Genomic DNA, 27,984 nt, shown 5'->3' with positions numbered 1-27,984 from the left:
CGGATATTCACATTGGCCTGCTCTGCAACAGTCTGATACAATCATGATGAATTTATACACAATTCAGTTCTGGGTTTTTCATCCTGGTCTGTAGTATGCTTACATTTAAAGGCACATTTAATTTCTTTCATGTGTTTTCCCCTTACATAATAGTACAACTCTTGAGTTGAAGTTGTGAGCTTTAGCCTACAGAAACATTTATATTATCCATGTGTGAAAACACCTACAACATACACCATACACCTGACTGAGATACTTGGTGTGACACCTCATTTCCCTGTGTCCTTTAGCATTCCCACCTGATAGCCTCATCACTTGTCCTGAAGGGAGGGGGTCATGGAAGCCGGTGATCAGCTCTCCTTGAGCAAGGTTTTTGGCTGGACCCCACACTGAAGCAAGTGCTGGAGATGGATTTATGCCAGCTGGAATTTCCTCTCTGCCATTCAGTTATCTCTTCATCATTGGTGACTACTTTCTACTTCACCTCTGACAAAAACAAGCAAAAAAATATCATATAACCTTTCCTTTTGTACTCACGCCGTGGGATTCAACCTGTCTGTAGTGACAACGGGCTCATGGGTGACTTCAGATCCTATTGATTCCGTTCTCATTCATTTTGCAAATGACATATTTCTGAGATATTTTGGTCTGCAAAAGCATATGCATATTTTACAATTGCAAGAAATAACTTCTTCTATCCAGTGGTCAAAATAGAAATTCAGAACAGCCATGAGCAGTTTTGAGTGATACACACCTTCAGCCTCTCTTGGTTTCTTATCAAGGCTCCTATATATTATAGCTTTCACATGCAGTGGTTTCTTAATAATTTAAATAAGTTTTATTTATCTTCTTTCAAGGATATTCCAAAAAATAGTCTACTGATCCAACTCTCTGAAGGTTTGTAGAGAAGTTTGAGAACTATTCATTCTGAAGGTGTGTTTGCTCTTAATTCTGTTTATTTCCCTTACACAGAAAGAACAGAAACAACTCTGAAATGCCAGAATAATGGCCCACTTCAACCACTGATTATTGCATTAGTAATACACATATTTTACATGTTACTGCAATAATGATGATATCAGTATGGTATGAAACATTAAAAAAAACATACCAACTTGATGTTAAAAATTCTGCAAAATAAAAAAATAAACCCTCCAAACCAAACATTTGAAAAATTTAGAAGGAAACATGTTTTTAAATTGTCATATTTTGGAATATTTGATTAAGCAAAAGTTCTGGAATAAGACACTTTAATTCATTAAAAAATATGCACATCTTATATGCACAACAAATAACTTTTTACTTTTATTTAATCCAAAAGCAAATTTCAAATTGATCTCAGTACCAGAAGCTGAGTGACAGCAAGGACATGCATGACTGGCTTCGGCAGCCCCAGCCAGCTGCAAGGGAGTAAAGCACTCGTGCTAAGAGGTGTATAGGCACAGCATGCTGCAAAGCTGCTTACCCAGCAGGAGCATGGGGCCTCATCCTGGGAGGTGCTGAGTAACCTCAGATGTGCTGAGCCCTCTTTTCCCAGCTTGAGTTCAGCTCTGGGAGATGCCCAGCGCTGTGGTGGGCTTGGCAGGCTCAGGAGTGCAACAGTCATATTGCACTTTCAAGCATGAAGCGTGCACCCTCCTCCCAGGTTCAGTGTCAGAACAGAAGCTCACTCTGTATTCCTTGCACGTTGCAAGGTGATTCAGGTGTCCCAAGGATGCAAGGTGGGACTTACAATGCCTCTGTTACAGAATGGAGGGACCTATTGCACAGTGAAGTGGGGAATCCTCTCTGATCTCTCCATTCCTCACATACTTGTGTTCATGTCTGTGCAGCAGATTATTCCTTTTCTCCACTACATGTTGATTGGAGCAGCACATGTGTACATCTCCCTCTCCACTATAAGCACAACCCATAGGAAGGGAAAGGTATGGCATGAGGAAGCTTTGCAGTTGGTGAAAGCAGAAAGTCTTCTTCCTCTGCTTCAGATGTTCTTGTGGTCTAATGAATAAAACACTGCTTTTTTCCCCAAATGAATATGTTACCTCTTTAATGACAAGCCCGTTCTGGTCTGAGTGCTTCACGTCTGTTAACAATGAGCATGGAACTGAGTTCTTTGCACCTGGAAGTAAACAAGTAGACTTATATTTTAATTCAAACTAATCAGTTCTGAAAGTCCATATTCTTTACAGTAATATTCATTAAGCTCTTCTATTATAGTTGGTGCAAGGAGAAAACTGGTAATTGCATTCAAAGCAATGATAAGTTACCATTTTAATGCTTCCTTACATTGTGAGTAATTTATAAATCACTCGGTGTCTTCTCAGCGAAGCTTGCCTTCTGTTTTTAAAACGTACCTTTTCGTATCCAACAAAGGGTTTCAGTGCAATAAGAATTAAGGTGTGTCTCACAGCTTTTACCTCCAAGCAATAATGATGTTGTCAAGCGTTTCAGGTGAGACCAGCCCAGGATTTTGGGGTGGGGAAAGACACTCTGTTATACAGCATCTTCAGTGCTTTCCTCAGAGGGAGGCAGAGACACCTTGAAGGGCTGAGTATAAGGACATCTACCGAGTGTCTTTTTAAATAGACAGCAGAGTTGGGGGGGGAGGGGAAAAAGGAACAGGTTTGTAACCATAACTCAGTTGGACTTGTATCCAAGCAGTCAGATGCCATGGATTGGCTGCCTCACCGAACGGCTGCTTTTCTTTTCCTTTTGTTGGTAAGTCAGATTTTAAAACAATATTTGTAAACTCTGTAATTGTGTTAGTTGAATGTTCCTCAGAAGACCATTAAATTTTACAGTGTAAACTACCTCCCAAAAAAATCTTGTGAAATTTAGCATAAAAACAAAGCTGTGCTTATTTTAAACTGCACTTCTGAAGATTTTATACAAATAATTTAGGTTTTCATTAAATATTGCCAAATGTTTCTCTTGATTTTGACTTTCTGCATGCTGTTGATGTTGAATATGTGACTTTCTATGTTTAATGCATGACTTTTTGGGTTACTTTTGTCTGTGGCTACTAATTAAGGAGTCACTGTTATTAATAGAAGTCTTATCATTATAAAAATCCTAATAACTTGACTGGCTATCATTTGGTTCTATGGCTTTCTTTTTTGTATCAGTTGAGAGAATATGAAGAGCGAATCTCTCTTCCTAAACTGATTATTAAGAGTGCTTCAGAGCTGACCAAATCCTACAGCTATATTCAAGAGAAAAATATTAAATTTAGTGAAGAGCTTAGCTGAGTAAAAATCAAGACTCAACCTATTATTTCACATTACCAAGAATTCCTGTCTTGTAGTGCATTAGTGTCTGAGCTGCCATGTGCTAAATAAGTGAATGCATGATGAAAGTGTTGCTCTTCGGATTTGTTTTTCCCACTGTAAAAGGAAAGTTGTGGCTCTGGTCAAGTGGCATAGTTGTACGATGTGTTCATCAAGGCATGGAAACTACGCAGAAAGGACTTAAAAGAATTATGGAGGCCTTCTACTCTTGCAATTTGATTTTTGTGTGGATTATTTTTACTTGTCTGTGCTGCTTTGGTGAAATTACGTAGAGGCTTAAGCCCTGAAGATTGAAAAAAAGTAGGATTTCTTTTATCGTTATGTCCTTCTGTGGTTTTCACATAATTTTACTTTTTACACAATGTATTAGTAAGTGTAAATGTTAGTTAACTTCTTGTTAGTGACCCCTCTAGAAATGTTATAGTCAGGGAAAAAGTGTTTGTTGTTATAGAACATGAAATCTTAAAACTTACTTTGAAAATATAGTTCATTAATTTTAGGTGACAGCTCTGCAGTCAGTAAAGTAGAACCAGCCAACATAGGGCAGCTTCAAAGCAAACAGTAACAAAACTTGGCAAAAGCAAGTTATGGTTCGGATGAGTTTCTGCATGTTCAATGCAGCACAGAGAGATTGGCATGTAGCACATCACACTGACACTTCTGAATTTTCATGTAGCATTAGTGGCTCCTCGTTTTACTCAGCTACCTGGTGATGCATACTGCTGATGTGCTGAAGTTCAAAAAAATGTTGACTATACTGTATCTAAGCTGTCCATTCAAAAGAGATTTTACTGCTTTATCTTCTCTCGGTAACTCTGGAACCATTTTAATTCTTCCAGTATATTATTGTTACAGTTGTAAGTGATTGCAGGATATGTGCTGGGCCAGGAAAAAGGAGTGATTGTGAAAATTGCCATTATGTTTTTATGTCTATGAAATATTTGAACTTTTACTACACAGCGGAAGTAATTGTTGTCATCTGGCAGTGTTCATGGTGGTCTGTAAGGCTTAATATCTTCTTTCGGCACTTTATAGAAAGCTGATGGACAAACTATAGAGACTAAATACATTACAAATTATGTATCCAATTTTAGTGTATGCTGAGAAACAGTCTTGGCTTTCAGTTTGATTAACCCTTCATGAAAATCACCTGTCTGAATGGTGTGTCTGGTTAAAAATTGCTGTGGAATGATAAATACTTCAGTACTCTACTACGCTTTCAAAAAAAAAAAAGAAAATTTACCAGGCCTGAAACTAATAATTTTCTATGTGCATTTCACCATTGGTGGGACTGATTCTGCAACACTTGCTCACGTGACTTCAAAGGCGTTATTCTCATGAGTAAGGGAGTTCTGTTTGTGACACTTGCACAGACACGTTTTATGGAAATAACCTGTTTGATCAGGTATGACTCTTCTCCTGCCAGCTATCATGTGACAGTTAATAATTGTAAATTCACCACATCTCTTCTATGCACTTTTGTCTGGCTACATTTTCCCATGTGTTATCTACACTTCTCTGTTTTGTTTTTTTGTGTTTTTTTTTTTCACAATTAGTCTACGGTTACACCTCTTACTCATAACTTGGTTGCACATAAAAATACTAAGGAGCCAAATCCTCTCCTTGCATATGCATATGAAACTTCTGCCAGGATATAGTTAGCAGCCTGCGGGCTCTTCTGCCAAAGAATTTTGTCGTAGAAATAGAAGTTAAGGCAATTCCACATCCAGGAATTATCACCTAAGTTTGGGTTCTTAAATCTGCAGTTTAACGTTCCTAAGTAAAAATGGACCATAAACAAACATGCATTTGCAGATAGAGCACTCTAAGCTATTAGAATCCAAATTTATTGAGGAGATTTATTGAGAATTAGCATAACTAATTTGAAAAACTAGAATTTGAATCATAATGACACACACACTGTATTGAAATTACTTTTCTGTTCATTTTTCCAATACTTAAGCTCAGTTACTGTATGGAAATTCATTATTTCTGTATAACTCATGAGAATATAAACAATTTCAAGTGGTCGCTTCTTTGAATAAACATATTTTAAAATAAATAAAGCTTTGGAGTATCTTCTTATGACTGACATGAGCATTGTCATACTCCTGCTGAAATAGCAACAGATTCTCCATCCAGGGTGTAATATCAAATCTTTATGTCAGTTGCTAATAGAGAAAACAATAGAAACACCTGACTTCTGCAGAATTAGAATACAAAATTCCAGAAAAATTACCCTGGAAAACTTCCGCTTAAAGTTGGAAGAAACTCATTCATTAGTGACCTACAGAAACAAAAATTACAGACAAAGCCACATTCATGTTTCAATTTTAAAATGATCAAATGGCTTCTTTTTAAAATATGAGAGTTTGTCTTATGTTTTGACTCTGCTTCTCATTATTTAATATGCACTGATTTGTCCTTTTTTTTTAAGACATACAGAATGAATAAAGGGAAGGGTTCGTTATTTCAACCCTTTACTAGTCAGAGCTTTGACTGAGTGAGAAAGATACAAAAGTCCCAAAATGCTGACACAATCAGAGCTACTGTGGCACCATAATGACTAATATAATATGTGTGAGTTCTCAGCACTCCTCCCATCCAGGCCAATAACAATACCGCTGTTAACTTCAAAGGAGGAGAAGCAGATCCAATATGAATAATGCCAGGAAGATGTTAAAGGCGTGTTCAGTCATTTAGATTTGAGTAGGTGGAGGAGGGAGGATTCCATAATTGCGTATAATATTGCTTGGAAGTCAATTAATGATTAGTTAATTCTTGTTTGTAAATTGCTTTGAAGGTGCAAAGAACGTAATACATCCTATGGGCCTAATTCTGTTCCCAGTTACATCAGAATAAATCCAGAATAACTCCAGTGTGACTCTAAGGCGTCATTTTGGACAAAAGGTTCAGGCTCTGTATCATTATAATAACAGACAAGCTTCCAGACAGGCCACTATGTGAATGACAGTCACTGTACAGATAATTCCTGCCCACACCTCTCCCAGCCCAAACCAAAAGCAGCTTGTGCAACAAGCGTCTAGCTTCTCGTCAAAGTTTCCATTTTGTCGCAGTCTCTCAGACTAACAGGACAGCATATCTTGATACCACTCTGATCAGCTTGCCTACCCCAAGGACCTGAGGATGCATCCCACACATTTCTGTGGCTCCTCTTACTTTAATTATTGTTAATCACTGAATCTACGGAAAGTACTTCATGTAGTTATTCAGATACTAGATTAGAAGGGAAATTTGTTGACTACCTAGAAGCATGCCAGCGTTAGCTGCTAGAAGATAGTACTTCTCTTCTGGAAATAGCACTGGAAAAAAGGGTTTGCATTGCAGAGACATATTAGAAATAGACAGCTGGGGTGAGGGGAGCCTTCTAACCGCTGATGATAGTGGAAAACTGGAAACCATTAGTTGAGGAGGCAGAGGAACCTCCACCTGTGGATCAAGTTGGATATGTATCACTCCAGAAATGCTGAGGTTTAACTTGACAGTTTTGCCTGGTGTCTGCCCATCCTCCTTCCTACAACAGAGCAGTAACTGAGAGAGACATGCCAATTGCAGACATCAAGTTAATCAGATCAGCCTTTTCAAACACCATCACATTCTGTGCTAAGGACTTTCGATTCAAAACCATCAGGACCTGTTTCAAGTTCTTCCATAAGGAACAGGTAGTAGAATGGGTTTTTCCTTAGTCAGCACAACTGTAGAAATATGAGGCCTAAATTTACAATCCCCAATATTACTGATGAACAAATTCCTGACATTCCCATTATTAGTGCTCAAGAACAACAGATGAAACTCCAGTGTAAAATGTATATTCTTCACTGATTGACAACAAAATTCCCTAAAAGCTGAAAGCAAGCATTTTATGAACTTTAATGTCCTTAAAGAACAGAATTTTTTACAGGGGTAATTCTTATTTCAGAGATACTCAACACAGTTTTTCAGTCAGGCCTTCTGAGTATGAGAGTAATGTGGCTGGATGTGAGATATCAGTTCCAATGTTGAATAGCAGAATACGCCACAGGATACAGACAGCACACAAGATTCACTAACGTTTCACTGGGAGGTGTATACTCATACTTTTCTGGGTCAAGACAATTGCTTGCATGCCAGAAGGGATTTCAGCCTGAGGGTGGAGAGGATTTCACTGTACTCACCAAAAGAGGGTCTGCTCTCCCTGCAGGATCAACTGATAGGAGATGTTGGATCAGTGCTCCTTCTGGCAGACTTTATCACTCCACTTCTTTGGTGAGGGCATGATGTGCCCCTTCCATTCTTCCATGTTTCTCCAGGCTCCACAGGGGCTTATAAAAGGACAGGCCTGAGCTCCCACTGAGGTGAAAAAAACCCTCAGTTTAAACAGAGCCTGATACTGTCCCTTTCTGAGATGAGTAATGGCTGCGCATAAATTTGAACCCCATTCTGCATCTGAAGATTTAAACAGCCGTTAAGATATAAACTCAGATTCAAATATGGGGATTGTAAATTTAGCAAAATATGTACATAACATAATGATTTTCCTACAGAGTACTTTTCTTAACCATTTATGTCAATAGCTTTCTCAAAGAAACAAGAACAAAAATTCTTACTCTATGAATACTCCGATAAATTTCAAGGTACTATGCCCAGCAAATGGGGAAATCCACAGTCTCGATTCCCCCATTCAGAAGCAGATTAGGGCAGCCGTTATGTGCTGAGGTCTCAGGGAATGTTCTGGGCAAGACCAGATCATTGGAGACATTCCTTTGTAAATGATAGATGGTGGACCCCTTATAGAACATAGGTAAATGGGGAAAAGAGGGGGAGAGGCAGGAAAGTGAAGCTGCTGTTCATTGATCAGTTGCTTTTAAGGGGTTATTTTACCATGAAGTAAGTGGGAAAAAGTCTGTGGCCGTCTTCCAGCATTGACAGAACATGCAATACATTTGAAATTAAGAAAGTCCCATGAAGTAAAGCTACCATAGAGTAAAAGATTGTCATAGATTTCATCAAAGTATAACTGACATGAAACCCACCAGATAAAACACATCAGAAAAAAAAAAAAAAAGTGCTATTGAAAAGCACCAGGAAATTATAAGGAAAGTGGAAAATGGATAACTATAGTTGTTAACCACATTTGGTTAGAAAAGAGAAACTCTGCAACACTTTTTGAGTTACCTGGATATTCTGTTTCTCCCGATGATGAATGAAGCAAGCATCCAATCCTGCAAATCCAATATTCTTCACTCTTTATCATCTGAAGTGAGTAGAAACAGGTCCTAAAACCAAAAGAAATGCTCTGAAGAGATACATTCACAAAGTGAACTTCATTATCACAACTTATTTACGAATAAAGTTAATTAAACAGTGCTTTCTTCTAAATTGTACTAATCAAGAAACTGAGGATTCTCTATTATTTTAATTTTAAAGCAATTACATATTCCATCCAATCCTGCCACCTCTATTTGCTCAAGACTTTGGTTGCATAGTTAGACTTCAAGTCAAAGCTAACTGCACTCCAGGGATATCTGCCTGATGACTGCAGCTGTCTTTCCATCTTATGTTGAATCTCTTGTACCTCATTGGGAACTTTGTAGAAAACATTATCATTCTTTTTTGGTTAAACTACGTACTGAAGTACTCCAGGTCTACCATGGACTTTCTAAATAAGAAAAAATTAAAAAAAAAATAAATAAAAATAGTAAATTATTTTAAATAAATAATACTCCTTTTCTAGTTTCCTAGACATACTTTTTAATGACAACTCTTGCATTCACTTCTCTCTTCAGCTGATGCATTCCAAGCTAAAAATCAGTGTGAAAGTTGTCTTTTGATGTAGGTATAACTTGAAATATGCTATGGCACCTTCATTCAAAGTTCTACCTTGAAAGACAGAATTAATTATGAAGGTGTTAACTCTCAAGGAATTCAAGTAATGGATATAGAAAATAATTAATTGGACAAAGTCATTTATGGAAATCTTGTGCCTACTACCTAGATAGGTTATTGCAATAGACTTGAGAAAAAGTACTTCTCCAGTCCTGCAATATATGTCAGCTGGGGTTTGCTTACTGTGTTTTGTCCTACATTTTTATATGCCTATCTTGTTATTGTTCTTGCAGGCACTCTTGGATTTCAGCACAGGATTTCATGTAGAGGTAATATATATTTCTTTAGAAACTTATTTTCTGATCAAATGAAATGTAACCAATGCAAAAATGAAATGGAAAATACTGAAATAAGACATTTCTGAACTTGAAGATTGAAAACATATTTAAATATTAACTAGCTACAGGTAATAACCTGCTCAGCCTCTCAAGAGAAGTTCTCCTGAACCTAAATAAGTATCTCAAACACAGGAATAATTTTAAAGTAAACATTTACAGTCTTTGAGTTTGGAACTCACAGACACTAAAAGGCACATGATCTATAAAAATTCATTTTCTCCTTGGTGTTGGAAATTCTAAATGTCTGTATTAATTTAAAGTGTATCATTGTTACTCTTCATATGAAACTGTAACTGTCTCTCAAAGGTAAAAGAATGGGCTGGAAATGGAACAGCAAAATGGAAAACCTTCAGAAGACAAAAACGTGAATGGATCAAATTTGCTGCAGCTTGTAGAGAGGGTGAAGATAATTCTAAGAGGAATCCAATTGCCAGAGTAAGTAGAAAGAAAAGTAAAAGTGTTCACTGACAAGGAAGATTTTCTAAAGGCAGGATGATACAAGCAGAGAGATTTGAAAGTATATTTGCTTCGAGTAGTCAAAGCAGGGAATGTAAAATAAAAGAAAGATGATGCAATATTTCCAGCTCTGCTGAGACAACCTCATAAGGTCAACCCAGGCAGCTCCTGAAGAGTGATCAAAGGCTTCCCAGAACATTGCCATCAGTCTGCTTCCAAGACAGCTCCAGCCACAGTCTCTTCATGTGCAGCATCTGTGTACTAAATTGTGATATTTTTCTGTTCTCTCTCATTCTGAGAAACCCCTGAGCAGAAGCTCAAGGACAGCACATGACCTGTGGGCAAATGTCTTTCTGTCCTCTCATCATGACCATACCCTTACTGAGGTCCAGCCAAAGTGTGATAGTCTTGGAATTTTCTCTTTCCACTTCCCTGCCAGAATATTTAAGGGAAATAGAAAACCTGTACAGCACTTAAGAGAAGATGGATCTCTAGGCTAGCTGTTTTGTAGAAGAGCCGTCAATTGATTCTGAACCATGTGATATGTGCTTGAGAGACAAACTGAAATTATATAGATGTTTCTACAGGAACTGATACTAGCAAAAAAAAAGGCCTGTAAACTTGCACAAATTATAATTATCTGTTATTGTAGATCCGATCAGACTGTGAAGAAAACAATCCAATCACATACAGCATCTCTGGAGTTGGAATAGATCGTGCCCCCTATGGAATATTTGTTGTTAACCCAAGAACAGGAGAAATTAATATAACATCAATAGTGGATAGAGAAGTAACCCCAGTATTTGTTGTAAGTACTCCCCTTTTTCTTTTACCTTTATAATGGTGGATCCAGGGTGGGGCAGGGAGAGCAGAAGGAGACAAATTCATTTGTTTCAGATTGTTTGTCCTACTTCACTTTTGGTTTTAAAATGAGTGAATCTCTTTATCTAGATACGTTGCTTTGCTAAACACTCAGTGACTGGTGTAGATTTGGAACCACCTCTTGAACTTCGAGTCAGAGTTCTGGATATAAATGATAACCCTCCTGTATTTGCACAAACTGTATTTACAGGATCTATTGAAGAAAGCAGTATGGACAGTAAGTAACTATGTTACGCCTATTATAGTATAGTTAGTGAAGCTCCCAGAATAGAGTTAATATAAACCTGGGGTGCTCATTCTACTTTTTTCTTGGGCAATGACATACATTTGCTAGGCCTACTGCAGAGGAAGGAGTGAGAGATGCTTCTCCAAGCGCTAGTGGAGCTGGGGCCCAAGCTCACTGACTAAAATTAAGCACTGATGTTCCCTTCCTCCTTTCCTCCCAGACATGAATGTGAATGTCCCAGTTTCTAACCATACCATAATCCAAATTATTTCAAATGCGAAAATTCAAAGTAAATCATTAAAAAAAAAAAATCAATATTACATTTACACTTATTTCCTTTGAGGGTACATAAAATACATTTTTTTCTATATTTAAGGTTTCAAATATTTGTATTTGTAGCCTGAGTATTGCAATTGCATTACAATATCACTAAATACACCCTTACTTAAAACACTAATATGATTCTTTTTACCAAAAGTAAAGCGATCAACATTAGACATGCAAGTAGCACTGAGGCAATGTTGCCTAATGCTCATTTTATACTTTCTAGAAATTTTCATTTAAAACTGTGGAGATTTCTTATGTGAATATCTACAAGCAGAGTACTTACTGGTTTTACACAGTCCCTATGATGACTTAAAGAAGTTCAGTGAAAATCTGCATTACTCCATCTGACCTTAATTTTTAATGCATTTTAAAGTCATAAACATTTAGTCAGAACCAGTGCTACAAAATTAAACTTTTGTTTTTCTCTGCAAATGTCAATGAATAGACAGCATTCTATCATCTTCATACACCAAGTTTGAGCAATGTCTTGATGAGTTGTTTGCAGAAAAAAAGAAGTTTTCTGATTTGCTTTTTTCGTCATTATTTTTTATTTTTTAGATACACTGGTGATGAAAATAATTGCAACAGATGCAGATGAACCTAATCACTTGAATTCTAAAATTGCCTTCAAGATAGAGAGTCAAGAACCTTCAGGTCCACCCATGTTCATCATGAACAAATATACTGGAGAACTCCATCTTGCAAATTATCTTGATAGAGAGGTAATATTTCCCTTTCCAAAGTTAAATAACATGATCTTGTGCTGTACATGTGTGGCAGGGAGGGGGGGAAAAAAAAAGGTTGTATGTTTTACAAACCTTAAGGGAGGAATGCTTTTCCTCTATATGTTACGACAGAACATCTAAGGCAAATTCTTGCATTGGGAAATAGCAGGAAGACATGAGTATTTGTAACATGTAAGATGTACAGATGGTCCCTCTAACACACTCATTTCTCTTTCTCTGACAGCAACATAGCAGCTACACTCTTGTTGTGAAAGCTTCCGACCGGGATGGAGCTGCTGATGGAATATCATCCCTTTGTAGCTGTAATGTTAAAGTTATTGATGTCAATGACAACTTCCCAACTCTCGCTCAAAGCTCGGTATGTTTTGAATACCAAAAGCAACATTACTGCTTTGAAATCCTGTTCAAAAGCCCAGCTGATAACAGAGCCCTTACTACCCCACACACTGCTTTCACGTTTGAATGCCCTGATGGATTATGAAACATGTTTCCCTGAAAAAAATCCAACTGGTCACTTGCACACCAATTCTCATAACATACGCCTAGATTATTTTTGTATTCAAAGAAGTCAGTCCTGACACTGACTTCTCTGTATTCAGAGAAACCCAGTCATTGAGGCATCCAGACCCATGCAATACGACCAGATTACACAGATTAACCTAATCTTTGTATAGTCTATTTTTTATAGAAAGCACAAATCCACTGCCTCTGCAAACACTTGAGGTGAGACAGCTCTTCAGATTTGCAAGCAGAATCACAATTTACCTTGAACACATAATTTTTATTAAATTTGTATGAGTTATGGGCAAGACATCCTTCAAAAGAATCAGATGTGTTTTCCTCACAGTACATATTTTAGTGTTTGCTAATAGGTATTTATCTGTCATTTCAGTTCTCAGCAAGCATTTCAGAAAATTCACTCAGTTCAGAACTGATACGAATACAAGCTCTGGATGCTGATGAAGAGTTTACAGACAATTGGCTAGCAGAGTTTTTCTTTATATCTGGTAATGAAGATAATTCGTTTGAAATTATTACAGATCGAGCTACAAATGAAGGAATCCTTAGAGTAATTAAGGTATGGATAAATACTGTGATTCAACTGACGAAATAATAATCTTATAATAGTTTTAATTAATTGTTATAAAATAACACAAGTAGTAAAAATGTTGTCAGTCAACTATTTAGAATATAAAATATTTAAATAAAAATAATGGAATTTTTATTTATTATTTAGTTCTCTGTGGTTTCTCTTGTAGGAATTGAATTATGAACATCTCCAAACTCACTCACTGGTTATTGGTGTCAGGAATGTAGCTGCCTTCCACCACTCTGTTGCGCATGACTTCCAAGTGACTGGAACACCCCTTACCATAGAAGTAGTGAATGTGAAGGAACCGCCAAGATTTCATCCATCTTCACTTGTGTTTTCTGTACCAGAAAATGCAAGAGTGAATTATGTTGTGGGAACATACACAGCCATTGATGAGGACACTGGAGCTATTGCATCTAACGTTGTGTAAGCTCTCCCTGCTTAACTCCCTGGGTGGAATAATTACTTTAATTGAGATTTCAGTGGGATGAGGAATAAGTATTTGAAAGGGTGCTTAAAAAAATAAATTAAAAAAAAAAAAGTTAATAGATTAGTAATAGAATAATACCAAGAGAATAATATTTTCTTCAGCCCATTTTTATGCTATGATTGCTTTTGTTTCCTGACCTACTGTCCTTAGCCTTGGGCACAAGATAAAGAAAATATAATTTTTCTGACAGGCTGTAACTTAAATAAATCAGAAGAGTTTGTTGTTTTTTTTTCTTAGCCCAACATAAGAATTTTTTTTCCTTGTAACATTTGAAACATTTGCTACAAATAGGGAATTTTTTCTCTCCTCTAAAAAGGTAAGTAGAAAACCCCAATAATGGGCAATATTATACAATAGTTCACTGCCAGCTCATTCTATAGTAAAAAAAAAAAAAAAAAAAAAAAGTGTTTATTTCTACATAAATTAATGATAATTAATAGGACCATAATTTGCTTTTTAATGTATGTAGAAGTAAATACATCCGATTTCCAAAGATTTGAAAAAAATTCTTTAAACAGAGAAATATGTAAGCAAATGCAACTGCATAAAGTTATAGGAAGAGTTGTGAAGATTTTACTTTCAGACTACAATACCACTTTCAAAATATAATGGATTTCTATGTAATTATTTTATTCCAAATTATTTTTCTGATCTACATCTTATGAAGTGTGCAGGAAATTTTCTTGAACAGTGTGAAATGCAATATGACCTAGTGCTGCCTAAAAAAAAAATCCAGAGTGACAAATATTATTTGTAAAATGAATACGTAATGCAGATGTTCATAACATAATGCTATTTTCACTTCATCAAATACAGATATAGCATAGGACGTGATCCAGGTGCCTGGTTCAGAATCAATCAAAACACTGGTGAAATCACACTGAACAGAGTTATTGACTGGGAGTCAATCTATGTAGTCAATGGGCAGTACAGAGCAGAGGTTCTGGCTATCACTAGAGGTAAGAAAATAGAGTAATTTTTCTGAAACCAAACTCTATTTTTTCCAGATTTCTCTCAGTGTCTTTTCCTAGATTTCCCACCTGAACTGCATTATTTACATTGTCAAAATTCCCTCTTGACCACTAATATCTTCTTTTTACAGGAGTTCCTCAATATACTGCTACTGGCACCATTGTGCTTTCAATACAAGACTTCAATAAGAATTGCCCAACTATTAATACTGAACTAAGGAAAGTATGTATGCACTCCCCCTCAGTGATTATCTCAGCAAAGAATGCGGATAGTGGTCTATATGGTACTCCTTTTACATTCAGCATACATGGTGAACCTCAAACTACATGGATTATCAGATCAATAAATGGTAAATTAACTCACATTTTATTACAGAATAAACCATATTAATAAGGTCTTATCTAAGCAGATTAGGATAACCTTTAATAACAAACAAAATAGTTATTAGAGTCAATTGTAATTTCAAATGTGATTTTATGCACATATGAATCCAAGAAGTTCCTCTGAATTTGCATATATTTATATATGTATTTTAAAAAGCATATTAGAACTAGAATCAGAATCATTATATGTGTTTTACCTAGTTATCATCTTTTAAAGGAAACAAAATACACTGAGAAAAATAGAGCAGCAAAACTGTACTTTACTTGAGTGTAGCTATGATAAGCACCTCTATTAGTCTCAACCTATGGGGTAATTCAAAGGGAGTAATTTGATACCTTTTCTTTTTTTGATATTATCAAAAGAATTCTAGACACATGATAAAACTCTCAAATTTATTTATTAGACTATAAATTATAAGTTGACAAAGCTTTACTTTTATGAGAGGCATATGAAAATGGCAAATAAAGATTAAAGCTTTTGCAATCTATTGTACAAATGTTGATCAACAGCCAGTTGAACAAGAGCCAGCAGTGAGCCCAGGTGGCCAAAAAGCCTACCAGTATCCTGGCTTGTATCAGGAATAGTGTGACCACCAGGGCTAGTGAAGTGATCATCGCCCTGTACTCAGTACTGTTGAGGCTCCACCTTGAATCCTGTGTTCAGTTTTGGGCCCCTCGCAACAGGAAAGACATTGAGGTGCTGGAGAGAGTTCAGAGAAGGGCAACAAAGCTGGTGAGGGGTCTGGAGCACAAGTCTGATGAGGAGCAGCTGAGGAAACTGGGGCTGTTTAGCCTGGAGAAAAGGAGGCTGAGGGGAGACCTTATCACTGTCTACAACTGCCTGAAAGGAGGTTGTAGCATGGAGGGGGTTGGTCTCTTTTGCCGGATAACAAGAGATAGGATGAGAGAGAATGGCCTCAAGTTGTGCCAGGGGAGGTTTAGATTGGATATTAGGGAAAATTTCTTCACAGAAAGCATTGTTAAGCAGTGGAACAGGCTGCCCAGGGAAGTGGTTGAGTCACTATCCCTGGAGGTGTTTAAAAGACATGTAGATGGGGTGCTTACGGACATGATTCAGTGCCAGACCTAGGTTATGGTTGGACTCGATGATCTCGAGGGTCTCTTCCAACCAAAAGGATTCTATGATTCTAAGAAAAATATTTTAGTCAGTGCCCAGTGAAGCTTTTCCTTCCAGTTTCCTCCAACAGGACATGACAAACTAATGGATTAATCAAATCTCATACATTACTAAATGACAGCATTTGCATAGTTTACTGTACGCATAGAAGATTATATTACATGGTAAATAGCACAGTTACAACTACTCTTGTGTCTCCTATTTGTCCTAAACAGATGCAAATGTGTAACTTCAAGTATTTTAAAAGTATTGAAAAATCTTTTGAAAAACACATGTAAATTCCATGTGAGAGAAAAAAAAATCTATGAAATTTGCAATGTTTATATTCACTGTTGTGTGAGTAAAAATCAGGAAAAGCAGAAGTAGATATAAAAACATACATTTGCCCCTTTTATATTTCTCAGGTTAAAAAATTATGACTACACTGATCGAGCTTAGCTTTTCCAAAAGGAAAAACTAGCACAGATGAATATAAGTTTCAGCTTTGAATAAATACTGTAGACATATAAGTAACTGAATATCTAAGAACGGGAACACTGAGTCTTCATTCTGTTCTATGAACATTACTCACTAAAATTAAAGATTTGTACAGTACTTACAGTCAATATTTTAATCTGAATATTTTTCTCTTTCCACCCCTCCCCCCTCCCATAGCTTCATCTGCAGAACTAGTGAATCAGAACATGGATTTTTACTATTACAGGATCTATGTCACCGTAAGAGATAGCCAAGGCCGACGCTGCCCTAAGCCACATATAATTCCTGTGCAAGCTTGTCAGTGTGATAGTCGTAATTACTGCACCAGTGGGGCGACAAAAATCATTATCATTGGTGGGGGTGGCAGTGCCGGTGGTGGTGGCAGTGCTGGTGGCGGTGGTGGTAGCAGTGCTGGTGGCGGTGGCAGTGCCGGTGGTGGTGGCAGCGCCGGTGGTGGTGCCGGTGGTGGTGGCAGTGCCGGTGGTGGTGGTGATAGTGGTGGAGGATACCAGGGAGGTGGAGGAGGAACAGGACAAGAAGGTGGTGGTACTGGAGGAAAAGACTATGATAACTACCCAGAAACGCCAGGCGATTACACTAATATATACGGTGGAACTGATGAATATACTGAAGCCACTGATACTTATTATGGAAGTGGAACTTATGGCAGAGACTTGGAATCTTCTACTACACTTAGCGGTTCTGCCATTGGCCTGATGTTTCTTGGTGGATTAATATTCGTTTGTAAGTATAAAATTAAGAAAACAGTTTTATTAATTTTCTAAAAAATGTATTTTTTTAATTCTTCTAAAATCAGATGACTTTTCCAGTTGGTTGTTAACCTGTTGGCTCCCATGGGCCATTTGCCAGAGAAAAAATTGTCTTTTCAATTACAAGAATTTATCTATGTTTTATATTCTACGTATTTATATATTTCATTCAGAAATAACTATTTCCTTCTTAAGACTTAGGATTGTTTTTTTTTTTTCCTAAGGTCTTATCCAGTTCTCAGACCATCAGACAGGGTAAAAATGTTTAGTAGAACATTTAGAAGGATTTTTGGCAAAAGCTGTCCCTGTCACTTACAATTTACATTTTGCAACTCCTACTTCCATGGTATTACTAAAAGAAATAGACAAGTATCAGTTCCAAGTTGGGTATGAAAAGAGGAAAAGAACAAGCTTCCTCTGTACTCAAAGCCAGATTTCAGTAGTAGAAAAATAAATATAATCATCCTAAATTTTGAACATTTTTGTCTATGACTGCCAAACATTACATCTATTAAAAACCAGTAGCATTTGTGATAACACAATCAAAACAGATCATTCATTCAATGTCCTAGTATTTTTAAAGAAATACAAGTTTCAAGGGTAGGAATTACTCAAGTTAGACTTCATAAAAGCAATTACTTTCAGACTACCACAATCAGATGTGATCACCCTTTTCTCATGGCCCAGGCATTGAACAATCAACATCTGAAATTTCCCAATGGAAAAATGCTGACTGTAAAACCAGAGGAAAATTATTTTTATCTGTATTTTTTGAAGAGTGGGTTTTCATTTTGGTTTTGATCTTTGATTACTAGAAATCAAGAAACACAAAATTTTGAAGCTGTACAAGGCTGTTTTGTTTGTAGTTCCCAGGTGGTTAACATTACAGGACAGACTGTCTTTCCACCTTTGGAAAACTCCTCTCCTACTTGGTAGTCTGGAGTAAATATGTCCTTAGTCATGTAGTGTCAGGTAGCACTTTGTACACTGTTTAGTTCTTTCTCCTTTTCAGTTCACTTTGATGTTAAACTGAGCATTTTAGAGACAGCTTCGTCTGGTGTAGGCAACAGTCTCTCTCCACTCCCTCTGCAGTAATACCAGCTTATTAACTTATGGACCTAAAGACAGTCAGAATTAATATTGCAGTGCCTTCTAAAATGTGCAATGTTTTCGATGTTGGTCTTTAAAGCATTCAGTAATTTCCAACACTGAGTTCTTGAAATAACTTAGCATAATACAGCACACTGAGAAACCTCACTCACTCTGTATAAACATTTGTTAAAACTGGAGTTTGGAGTTTTCTTCTATTGTTTTTTTCAAATCAACCACCATGTATGTGTGATGAAAATTGCAACTGGAGCCTTAGCCAAAGATCGTTGTAGCCAGAATCTCTCCACTGATTCTCATACGTCTGTTATTACTGATGCGTATTTCTATTCAATTACAATATCTGAAGAGACAAATGTATGCTTATATATAAAAATGAATAACACTGAATGACTTACGTAGCAAGACTGGTTCTGTTTGTTTAATTTTCATATGCAACTTATATTAATTCAGCTGAGATAAATCACAGTCTGTTCCCAGGTGTACAGTCTTAAATTTGGAGTAACAACCGTACTCCACCCCTGCTTTGCTCTCCTGTAACTAAAGGTACAAATTATTCTGAATTTCCAAATACATAATTTTCCAAAAGCAGCTAATTTTTCTGAAAGCCAGACTTCCAGGCTTTTGAAGCATTTTAAAAGACATATTTACAAAATTTGTTGAGCACCTGCCCTCTGGAAAAAGCAACTATTCCTGTGAGTAAGAGATGTTCTAAATCCATGTTTCCTGTTTGCTTCCTGTTAAGTGATTCCAATTTTGATGTCAATGAGCGACTGTTGTGGCTGTGGACCTGGTGCTGCAGCTGGAGTTGGAACTGGATTTGAACCTGTACCTGAATGCACGGAAGGGGCAATTCATCCATGGGGAATAGAAGGTGCACAGCCTGAAGACAGGGTGAGTACATCCCATGTTTCTAAAACTCTGAGTAACTCATATTTGCAGAAAAGACTACATCTTATCAGAAGCATGGAAGTGATTGTAGCATTGTGTCATCTTCTAAAAGAAGCCTGGCATTGTCAACAATTCCCAGGCAGATATAAAAAGTGATTCGTAACTAACACTTGCAGATGGAGTTTGTGTGTTTTAAGTTATGTTCAGTTAGCTCAGCCCAGCACTTTGGTGTTACTATTTTCTCAGCTGAAACACAACAACTAGTAAGCTTTTTCAGTGCGAAGTAGGACAAAAAGACAGAAACCATCTTCACTGATCACTTTTCACCTTGACAATGAAAAAAACTTGGATGAAATCTTTTTGTTGGTGGTGGTGGTTGGTTTTGTTTTCTGGAGATGGTAATTAATAGCTACCATTAACAGTTTAGACTGCTAATTCCTTAACATGATTCACAAAGTCTTGGTCTTCATGTGAGAATTTCAAAGTCATAATTCAAGGAACCAAAATGTTGTTTTCCAGGATGTCTCACACATTCTTGCTCCAACAACAGCTGCAGGAGGTGATTTTTGTGAACCCTCTGGTAAGGCAATCGTAACATTTTGTATGTGTGCTGTCATAAAGCTATCTTTCAAAACTTCATATCTTTTGATTCAAGGAACACTTTGGTGTCTCAGCTACAACCCAACTCTTCCAATCCTCCATCTACAGATAGTCAAACTGATGCTAGTAGGACTTCCAGTATGAATAAAGGATCTGAGATTTAAGCCTTTGAGCAGATTCATTTCTGCAAACTACATTTATTTTGAAATATCTGCCAAGGCCTTCAAATCTCAGGCAATTTTTTTTTTAATTATTCCAGCTAGTGAATGGAGGGTCTTTTTAAGACGTCAGTTTTAATAAAAATCAATCTTCAAGACAGAATAAGCAAATTTTCTTTCAAAACTCAGTGGTGAAAGGTTCATTTCTTCCCAATTTCCAGGGTCTGCTTCCCACAAGGGAGAATAGGGCCTGTCAAGTAGCCAGTTAATTACTGTCCATTTATGCCCTAGCCTAGACGGAAAGCTGGTACATACCACCATAAATTTATGCTTTTGAGATAAGGTTTCCCCAGTAATTTGATTGCCATAGAGAACAAGTCAAGGTCTGCAGGGCCACTTTCTCTTTTTCCCCTTTCCTTACTCCACAACAGGAAGGAGGAATGCTGGCACAGATGCATTTTCACTAGCTTCTGACAGGAAGAAATGTCACTCTGCAGGACAGCTTCTCTGTTGACTACTGATTATTCAAAAATGTTCTCATCCTTAAGGTAAAATCAGAAGAGAACATTTTGGGGCATAAGCATGAAGTTGAGAGTCTTTGTTCTCAGGGAAGTTCTGCTGTCATGACAATGGAAAAGTTTAAGACTTACACGTGTTATACTTTATTTCTATTGTTCAGTAGCATTGTGGTGAAAGCCCCTGGTTCCAAGTCTATAAACTCAGACTAATGAGACTGAACAGAAAAAAAAAAAAAAAAGCCTACGTTTCTTAATGTAATAATAGTCAAGACTATTGTATGCAATTGGTTTATTATATTACATGTCAATATTTAAGACCACTCATTGCTTCTTATCATATATGAAAAATTCTGGAGAAGATAAAATCCTCTAAGCATGACTTCATAATTTATTGTAAAGGTCATTTTCATTCTGCATTGTGAACACTGGTGGTTATGATCAATTGTTGTTCTCCCAAATACTCATTACAATCTAACAACTAGAAAATGTGAAAGGAGTTACAAAGCTATTTCTTTTAGAAAAGAGTTTAAGGCAAAACAATTTTAACCCTGAAGAGATCATAAATATATATTTATATATTTGCGTAAATATCCATAAGCATTATCTGATTTTCTAATGCAAATGCCATGACAGCATGTATATACACCAGACAGAGGAATCTCTCCAGCCAATTACACAAGTAAATCATTGATTTTCTAAAGTACATATGTACATGCATCCCAGCCTCAGGAATAAAACCAAGATCTTAGATGTCTGCTAAGATGTGCTTCATTTTTATTGCAGTTTCAATGTTTGTCACATGTGCATGGATCTATGACTAGAATTAGCCTAAAATACCTTTAGAAACTCCGTAGTGTCACTGTATCCTTTTTAAAAACAACTTTCAAAATCAGTGTAAATTTTCACAGACCTTTTGCAGAAAGGATAAATTTTCTTTTCCTGTTTTCAGACATATATACAAACACATATGGAGGAGGAGGAGTAGTAGCTTCTGGCGTTGAAGAAACTACAGGGGTTGGCTATGGCACTGGTACTGGTTACGGAACAGCTGGAGGAGTTTCTGGAACAGGGGAAGTAAAAGGATCAGTTGGAGGAACAATAAAAGAGTACCGAGAAGGAGGAGTGAACATGGCCTTCCTAGACAACTACTTCTCTGAGGTAATTACCTGATCCTCTTTGCATTAAGTCTGTGACACTACTGTTAGATTCTCCTCCCTGAGTTACATGGTGGAAATCCAAAATAACTTCACTCAAATTGAAACTTCCATGACATAAGACTGGTGTAAGAGCAAAGCTGACCATACTAGTAGGAAAAACAATGACACTAGTCGTACTGCTTTTGAGCAGCTGGGATAGTAGATTTGGTTGCTCAATACCCTTTTTGTAAAACTGATGGGACAGAGTTATGGGTAGTAAGCAATTAAATTATTTCAACTTCATAAGTGACCACCGAATGCATATATATTTGCCACTTTTTCCAGAGTATAAGTAGATAAGAACTTTGTGAAATTGTTCACACGTACTTTCTGTACAGCTTGTTTTAATGAAGTGACCTTAACTCTCAAAGAACTATGAATACCAGTTCACTTTCTCCTTATTTTAATTACCATTTCTGTTCCCTAAATGGAATTGAACTGCAAGCAAAACAAATATGCAGTTTTGTAATTGGCACCATATTTAATAGCCTTTACATATACAATGAAAAAATGCTATGGAGTTTACATGATTAATGGATTAATGGGATATATTTTCATTATTAGCATGAACTGTGAGGTATAAATACTATAATTGCATATGTCACCAAAATATCAATTAATATATAAGGATTGCTGTATTTCAAAGTCTAAACAAGACTCAGTGGAGGACAGAGCAGCCCTGAAACACTGAACGTAGACTTCTCCCAGACTACAATCTCCTGACAGCAGACCAAATTTGAGATGCTAAGTGTTTGCAGAAACAATAATAAAATATCAGTAGCATTCAAATAAAACCTATTTCAAGGTGAGAAAAATGTTGATGATATAACATGCCCGGTTGATATCCTGTTCTTCAAGGCAGTTGGGCCTTACTGCAGTTAGGGATCCCTTACTATGGTTTGAGTCCTCCTAGTTAAAAACATGATGAAAAGTCAGTCTGTTCTACTTATTTTTTCTGCTTTTGCACAATACAGAAAGCATTTGTGTATGCAGATGAAGATGAAGGTCGGCCAGCAAATGACTGCCTATTAATATACGATCATGAAGGAGTCGGTACTCCTGTTGGCTCCGTGGGTTGCTGCAGCTTTATTGGAGAAGATATAGACGAAACATATTTGGAGACATTAGGACCAAAATTTAAGACCCTTGCAGAGATCTGTCTGGGCAAAGAGATTGAACCATTCCCTGATGTCAACCCACCCTGGCCATCTGTTAACATCAGCTTTCCCAACCCTGAAAGTGATTTGAACCTCCCGCCACCTGGAACCACCATCATTGTCAATGGAAGTGCACCTATGCCTCCCCCAGCTGGCACTACAACGGTCATTACAGAAAACACCTACACATCTGGGTCAACCATACAGCCCCCAAGGCCAATGCCAGATCCTTTGCTCCACGGCAACATGACGGTGACTGAGACCTACACCTCCGGTTCCCCCTCTCTTTCTGTCGACCCTCTGCGTGCATCCAACGTTGTTGTAACAGAAAGGGTCGTTGGTCCTGCATCTGCCTCTGATTTGCGTGGCATGCTAGATATCCCTGACCTCACAGATGGGTCCAACGTTATCGTCACAGAAAGAGTAATTGCACCCAACTCCCGGCTCCCGACCTCTCTGAGCATTCCCGATTTGGTAGATGGGTCAAATGTGGTGGTGACAGAAAGGGTGTTCAGGCCTGCCTCTGGCATGCCAGGCAGCTTAATAAATATTCCCGCAGAGTTATCCAATGCCCACAATGTGGTGGTCACTGAAAGGGTAGTGTCAGGGGCTGGGGTGAGTAGCCTGGGGGCAACAAGCCTAGGAGGAGCAAACCTGGGGGGCCTGAGCAGCACGGGTCAGATGCTCAGCGCTGACTGTCACCTTGGCCAGGCAATAGGCACAGCATCCCCCGGCACTTCACGGAGAAGAGTGACAAAGTACAGCACTGTGCAGTACTCCAGCCAGTAAGGCCTCTGCTGGTGCCCCTTCCTGCCAAAATCGCCAATTTGCACCAATACTCATTAGCTGCCACTCACCAAGAATATCATTATTAAGTGTAACTAGGAAATAGTGCTAAGGTTTCTGGGATTCCTACTTGTGTGAGGATCTCTAAAGAGTGCCCCACTTCAAGGTCAAATGCAGGACTTTGTCAGTGATGGGAAAGTTGAAGTTAGCTTTACATTTCTCTCCACCTAGCACTACAAGTGTACAAACACATACTAATGCTTTTGGAGAGAGATCTGATTACAAAACAGAGCACTGAGATGGGATCCTTGTGTGCATACCGTATCAGCATGAATTAATGTATTATAAAAAAGTATTAAAATACTGAGTGATCTTCCCCAATAAGTAGATTTGGGTTAATAGCCCCTCACTGAAAAGACAGGAAAAGAATGTAATTAATAATTAGTCAACTCAAGACTAAATAAGCACTTTCAAATGCATCACTTTACTTTGTATGTTAGTCAAGGAATGCTACAAAATGGCACTTTCAATCATTTCTCCCATCACCAGCAATAGTTATAAATAATAATCATACAAACACAATACATTTTCATCACTTTCTGAATCTCTCAGTAAAAAAAAAACACTTTGCCATGGCCTACCATGTTGCTACTCTCATGGCAAGGAGCACGACCAGCAATGCGTCGCAGCCAGTGCTGGCACTTTGTCACCTGGGAAGATGTTGGTTTCACCTTTTCTCCATTACCATTACAGCTTTACTTAAATCTAAAAGGACTTCGGTGACAACCAGGAGCTCTTAGTCAGATTTTTGTGCCAAACTATGACTACTATCTAAGCCTTCAATGTCAGTTTATACTAAGAGAGCTATAATATACTATACCAGTTCTCTTTTCTAATACTGACAAGAAAATAAAGTCTTAGAAACTTTGTGATGTGGGGAGGCAATAGCAAGTATTGTTTCACTGGCACTGGTAGCTGAAGTTCTTCATGAAAAGCAAAAAAATACTTGGAAGCAATATAAATTTGCTAATAACCAATGTGGAGAATTTTTATTTCATATGTCAGTGTATTTTACATTGATCTCTTTAAAGTCTATTTGAATGTGTTAATTGAAAAAGTCTTTATGATTCTATAATTGTAATTAAATCTGGCTTTTATTTTCCCACAAAAACAGCTCTACCGGACTCTGTTATTCTAATAAAACCTTAAGGTGGCTTAGAATATGACCTGAAGGAGCAAAATACTGAGATATAGTACCTATCTCAATTTAATTTTGTATCATATGTATAGTAACCATAGTGTCTGCAACATTGGTTTATGTACAACAGTTATAGAGACGGACTAGCTTTCTTTGCTAGACCACCAGATCGGTAGTTTTCCCTCAAATATTGCTTCTTCAGCTTTATGGATAGGTTAGTGAAAAGTTTGAGAGTTGTCTGTGAACCTCCCACTCTATAAAATGGAGAAGAAACTTTCAGTTGTGTAACCAGATTAACTCATCTCAGAAGAGCTGGATGACAAGTTTCTGAGTCTGATATCAGGAAAAGGCTTTTTAAAAGATGCTTTCAGAAATGCAACTAGATCTACTGTCAAAGACAACCTGCAGTGGCATATACGTCAATGCAACTTTTATGAACACTGGTAATCCCCATGAATCATGACCAAAACCAAGGCTACTTTAAGAAAGGGTCCCTTCCACGGCTTCAAGTTTTATTCTGAAGCAACTGAGCATGCTAGATGCTTTCCCCATAATATCTGAAGTATTGCAATTTTTACTTCATCCTGTAGCCTTTATTATCTTAAGTATCATTAAAACTGCATTGACTTCACTGGGATTAGTCTCTCCAATAAGTTATGTACCAACTGTAAGTATGGTCTATGGATCCATTTTTTAAAGAAGGAAAATAGGTAGTAGTATATAAAGCTATATCCTTTAATATCTGGAGAATGTGTGCTGAAATTCACTAAAATCCTGACAAGCTCCCTTTCATTTTGCTAACCTATTTACATAAAAAGCAAATATTTGAACTATGTATGACTCTCTGGATATTTAGAAATCCTATAGCCAAAGCCCATTAGATATATTTTTCAATGTAAAAAAATGAAGTCTTGTGTAAATAATTCCATAATCATCTTATGTTCATCAGAAATATTTTTCCTAATTGTCCTTCAAAGTAATATCTGGTCTTCAGAAGCACATGCTGAATTCCTGAACAGGAATGCTGTGTGAAGTATGAGTGTCTGAACTACGGTGTCTTGCATGTCTAGAAATAGAAAGGGGAAGAATTAATAGAGAAAACTGTATTTTGGTTATGCAGTGGTTGCCTACTTCTAGTACTATCTTTTACCAGCTTTTTAAAGATAAATAGCTTATTATTTAATACAATTTATTGCAAGATATCTTTAATATATGTCTCACATCAAACAGTCCCTCAGCACGTTTCCAGTGTATTTCTGAATATTAATTTCTATTGCTGTGTAATTTGTACAAACTTTCTTAAAATTGTTTTCTTACTGAGATGTGGCCAATTTTAGGTTACTACAAATCATGGAAGAAAAATGTATGTGAAGATACAAACAAACACCCAGTTCATTAAAAATTCTGTGCAAATTCTTTTTCTAGCTTTTTTCTTTAAAAAATAGCATATAGTTTAATCCTGGCTAACAGACACTAGTTTGTTGGGTTTTTTCCTTCAGTTGTAATTTAGAAGCCCACTTACTGTCTACCTTTAATCCTGTTGTTTAATAATGAAGAATTAATAATTTTCAGGAAAGAAAGACAACTTTGAGTAGTGATATTAATCCTGCTCTAAATTATTCAAGAAAAAAACTCTTATTAAAGTGTTAGCAGTGTGTAACACTGGGACTAGGGTTTTGTTTTTTATGTGGGTTTTGTAGAGCAGGATCCTACAATTTTACATAGGCTCACTGAGATCTGGGCAGAACGAAAAGTATACTGCCATGGAAGAAAACAGAGCCACAAGCTGAGGTTCTTATTAGATTTCTATCTTGGAAACACTGTCTGAATTTGAGCTGCAGGTTTCTATTATTTTTACTCAGTCCCAATTTTGTGGTAATAAATTAGACATTTAAACTATTGTAAGCAGCATCTAGTATTTGTATTATGAAAAGATCACACAACTTAAGGAAAACAAAGTCTACTGTTTTGCTGCATAATTCATATGCTCCTCACAACTGAGTAACCAAATGCATCATTTTCATTTTATTTAAAATATAATTAATACTACAGTGTTACTGTGTTTTCATAAATAAAAATACTAGAAATTTGTTTGTAATAATTTCTGAATGGCACGGAAAAATACAATAAATGATCATTTGGGACATCATGTTTTAAACAGAGTGGCTCAGGAGATATTTTTTTTTCCATTTATCAGTGGGAAATGTAGTTTCCTTAAAACTGCTGGTTTGTGCTGGAAAATTATAGTTTTAATTTTCTTAAAAAAAAAAAGTTGTTGATTTAGGAAGTCAGACCATCTCAGGGCTAAACCATTTCATGTGTCAAATTGACTGAAACACTTTGGTTTATGTTGTCAAGCAGAAACTTGTGTCAGGTTTCACAAGAACTGCAGCACAATTTCCTTAAGCCATCATTCTCTGCGTTGTTCTCTCTCTTTAGACGGCCTTTCCTGTGACACCCTTCTGTCCTGGAAGTCTGAAACAGTGCTTCAGAGAAGCTATACATTAACACTGGAGTACAAGCCAGAAAGAAGAAAGAGAGCAAAAGACATTTGAATCACAATATTTGTGCAGCACAGGCATTGCAGGTACAGCGCATACAGGTCAAGATGAGTTGAACCAAGCAAAAGCACTTTGGTTCTAAGAGTGAAAACTGAACATTTTGACTTTTCTGAGTCAAATTTCTTTCCCGTGTTCCAAGCCAGGCCATTCTTATTAATGATAAGATTTTTTTTTTTTCAAAAAGGTTTATCTGAGCTCAGTAGAACATTGTTTTTACTAAGAGAATCATGTAGTCTAATGTACTGTTTTATTTTGCTTTAACATTTTGACATATTTTTTCTCAGTATGTCATGCAGAATGATTTTTGGCACTCACACAAACTTCATATAATTATTTAAGTA

At 37.0% G+C, this 27,984-nt stretch overlaps 1 protein-coding gene and 1 long non-coding RNA gene across 2 annotated transcripts; one reads left to right on the top strand and one right to left on the bottom strand.

The window, feature by feature from the left end:
• Positions 1-19: 19 nt before the first annotated feature.
• Positions 20-8,563, bottom strand: LOC139827167 (uncharacterized). Its single transcript, XR_011737447.1, has 4 exons — positions 8,463-8,563; positions 7,463-7,637; positions 2,043-2,119; positions 20-486 (listed from the first exon to the last, which is right to left on the bottom strand). It is a non-coding gene; the product is annotated as an uncharacterized lncRNA (long non-coding RNA).
• Positions 2,538-27,240, top strand: LOC136098484 (desmoglein-4-like). The gene is made up of 16 exons (XM_065831949.2): positions 2,538-2,718; positions 9,407-9,442; positions 9,818-9,946; positions 10,620-10,775; positions 10,919-11,066; positions 11,961-12,124; positions 12,372-12,506; positions 13,041-13,226; positions 13,408-13,667; positions 14,548-14,690; positions 14,834-15,052; positions 16,879-17,445; positions 19,324-19,472; positions 19,989-20,049; positions 21,695-21,903; positions 22,916-27,240. The coding sequence occupies exons 1-16, from the start codon at positions 2,671-2,673 to the stop codon at positions 23,885-23,887; spliced, it is 3,582 nt and encodes a 1,193-aa protein (XP_065688021.1). The 5' UTR covers positions 2,538-2,670; the 3' UTR covers positions 23,888-27,240.
• Positions 27,241-27,984: the final 744 nt, after the last annotated feature.

The sequence above is a fragment of the Patagioenas fasciata genome, chromosome 2 (assembly GCF_037038585.1).
Source record: "Patagioenas fasciata isolate bPatFas1 chromosome 2, bPatFas1.hap1, whole genome shotgun sequence".
Classification (NCBI taxonomy): Eukaryota; Metazoa; Chordata; class Aves; order Columbiformes; family Columbidae; genus Patagioenas; species Patagioenas fasciata.
This window is presented reverse-complemented; position numbering and strand designations above follow the sequence as displayed.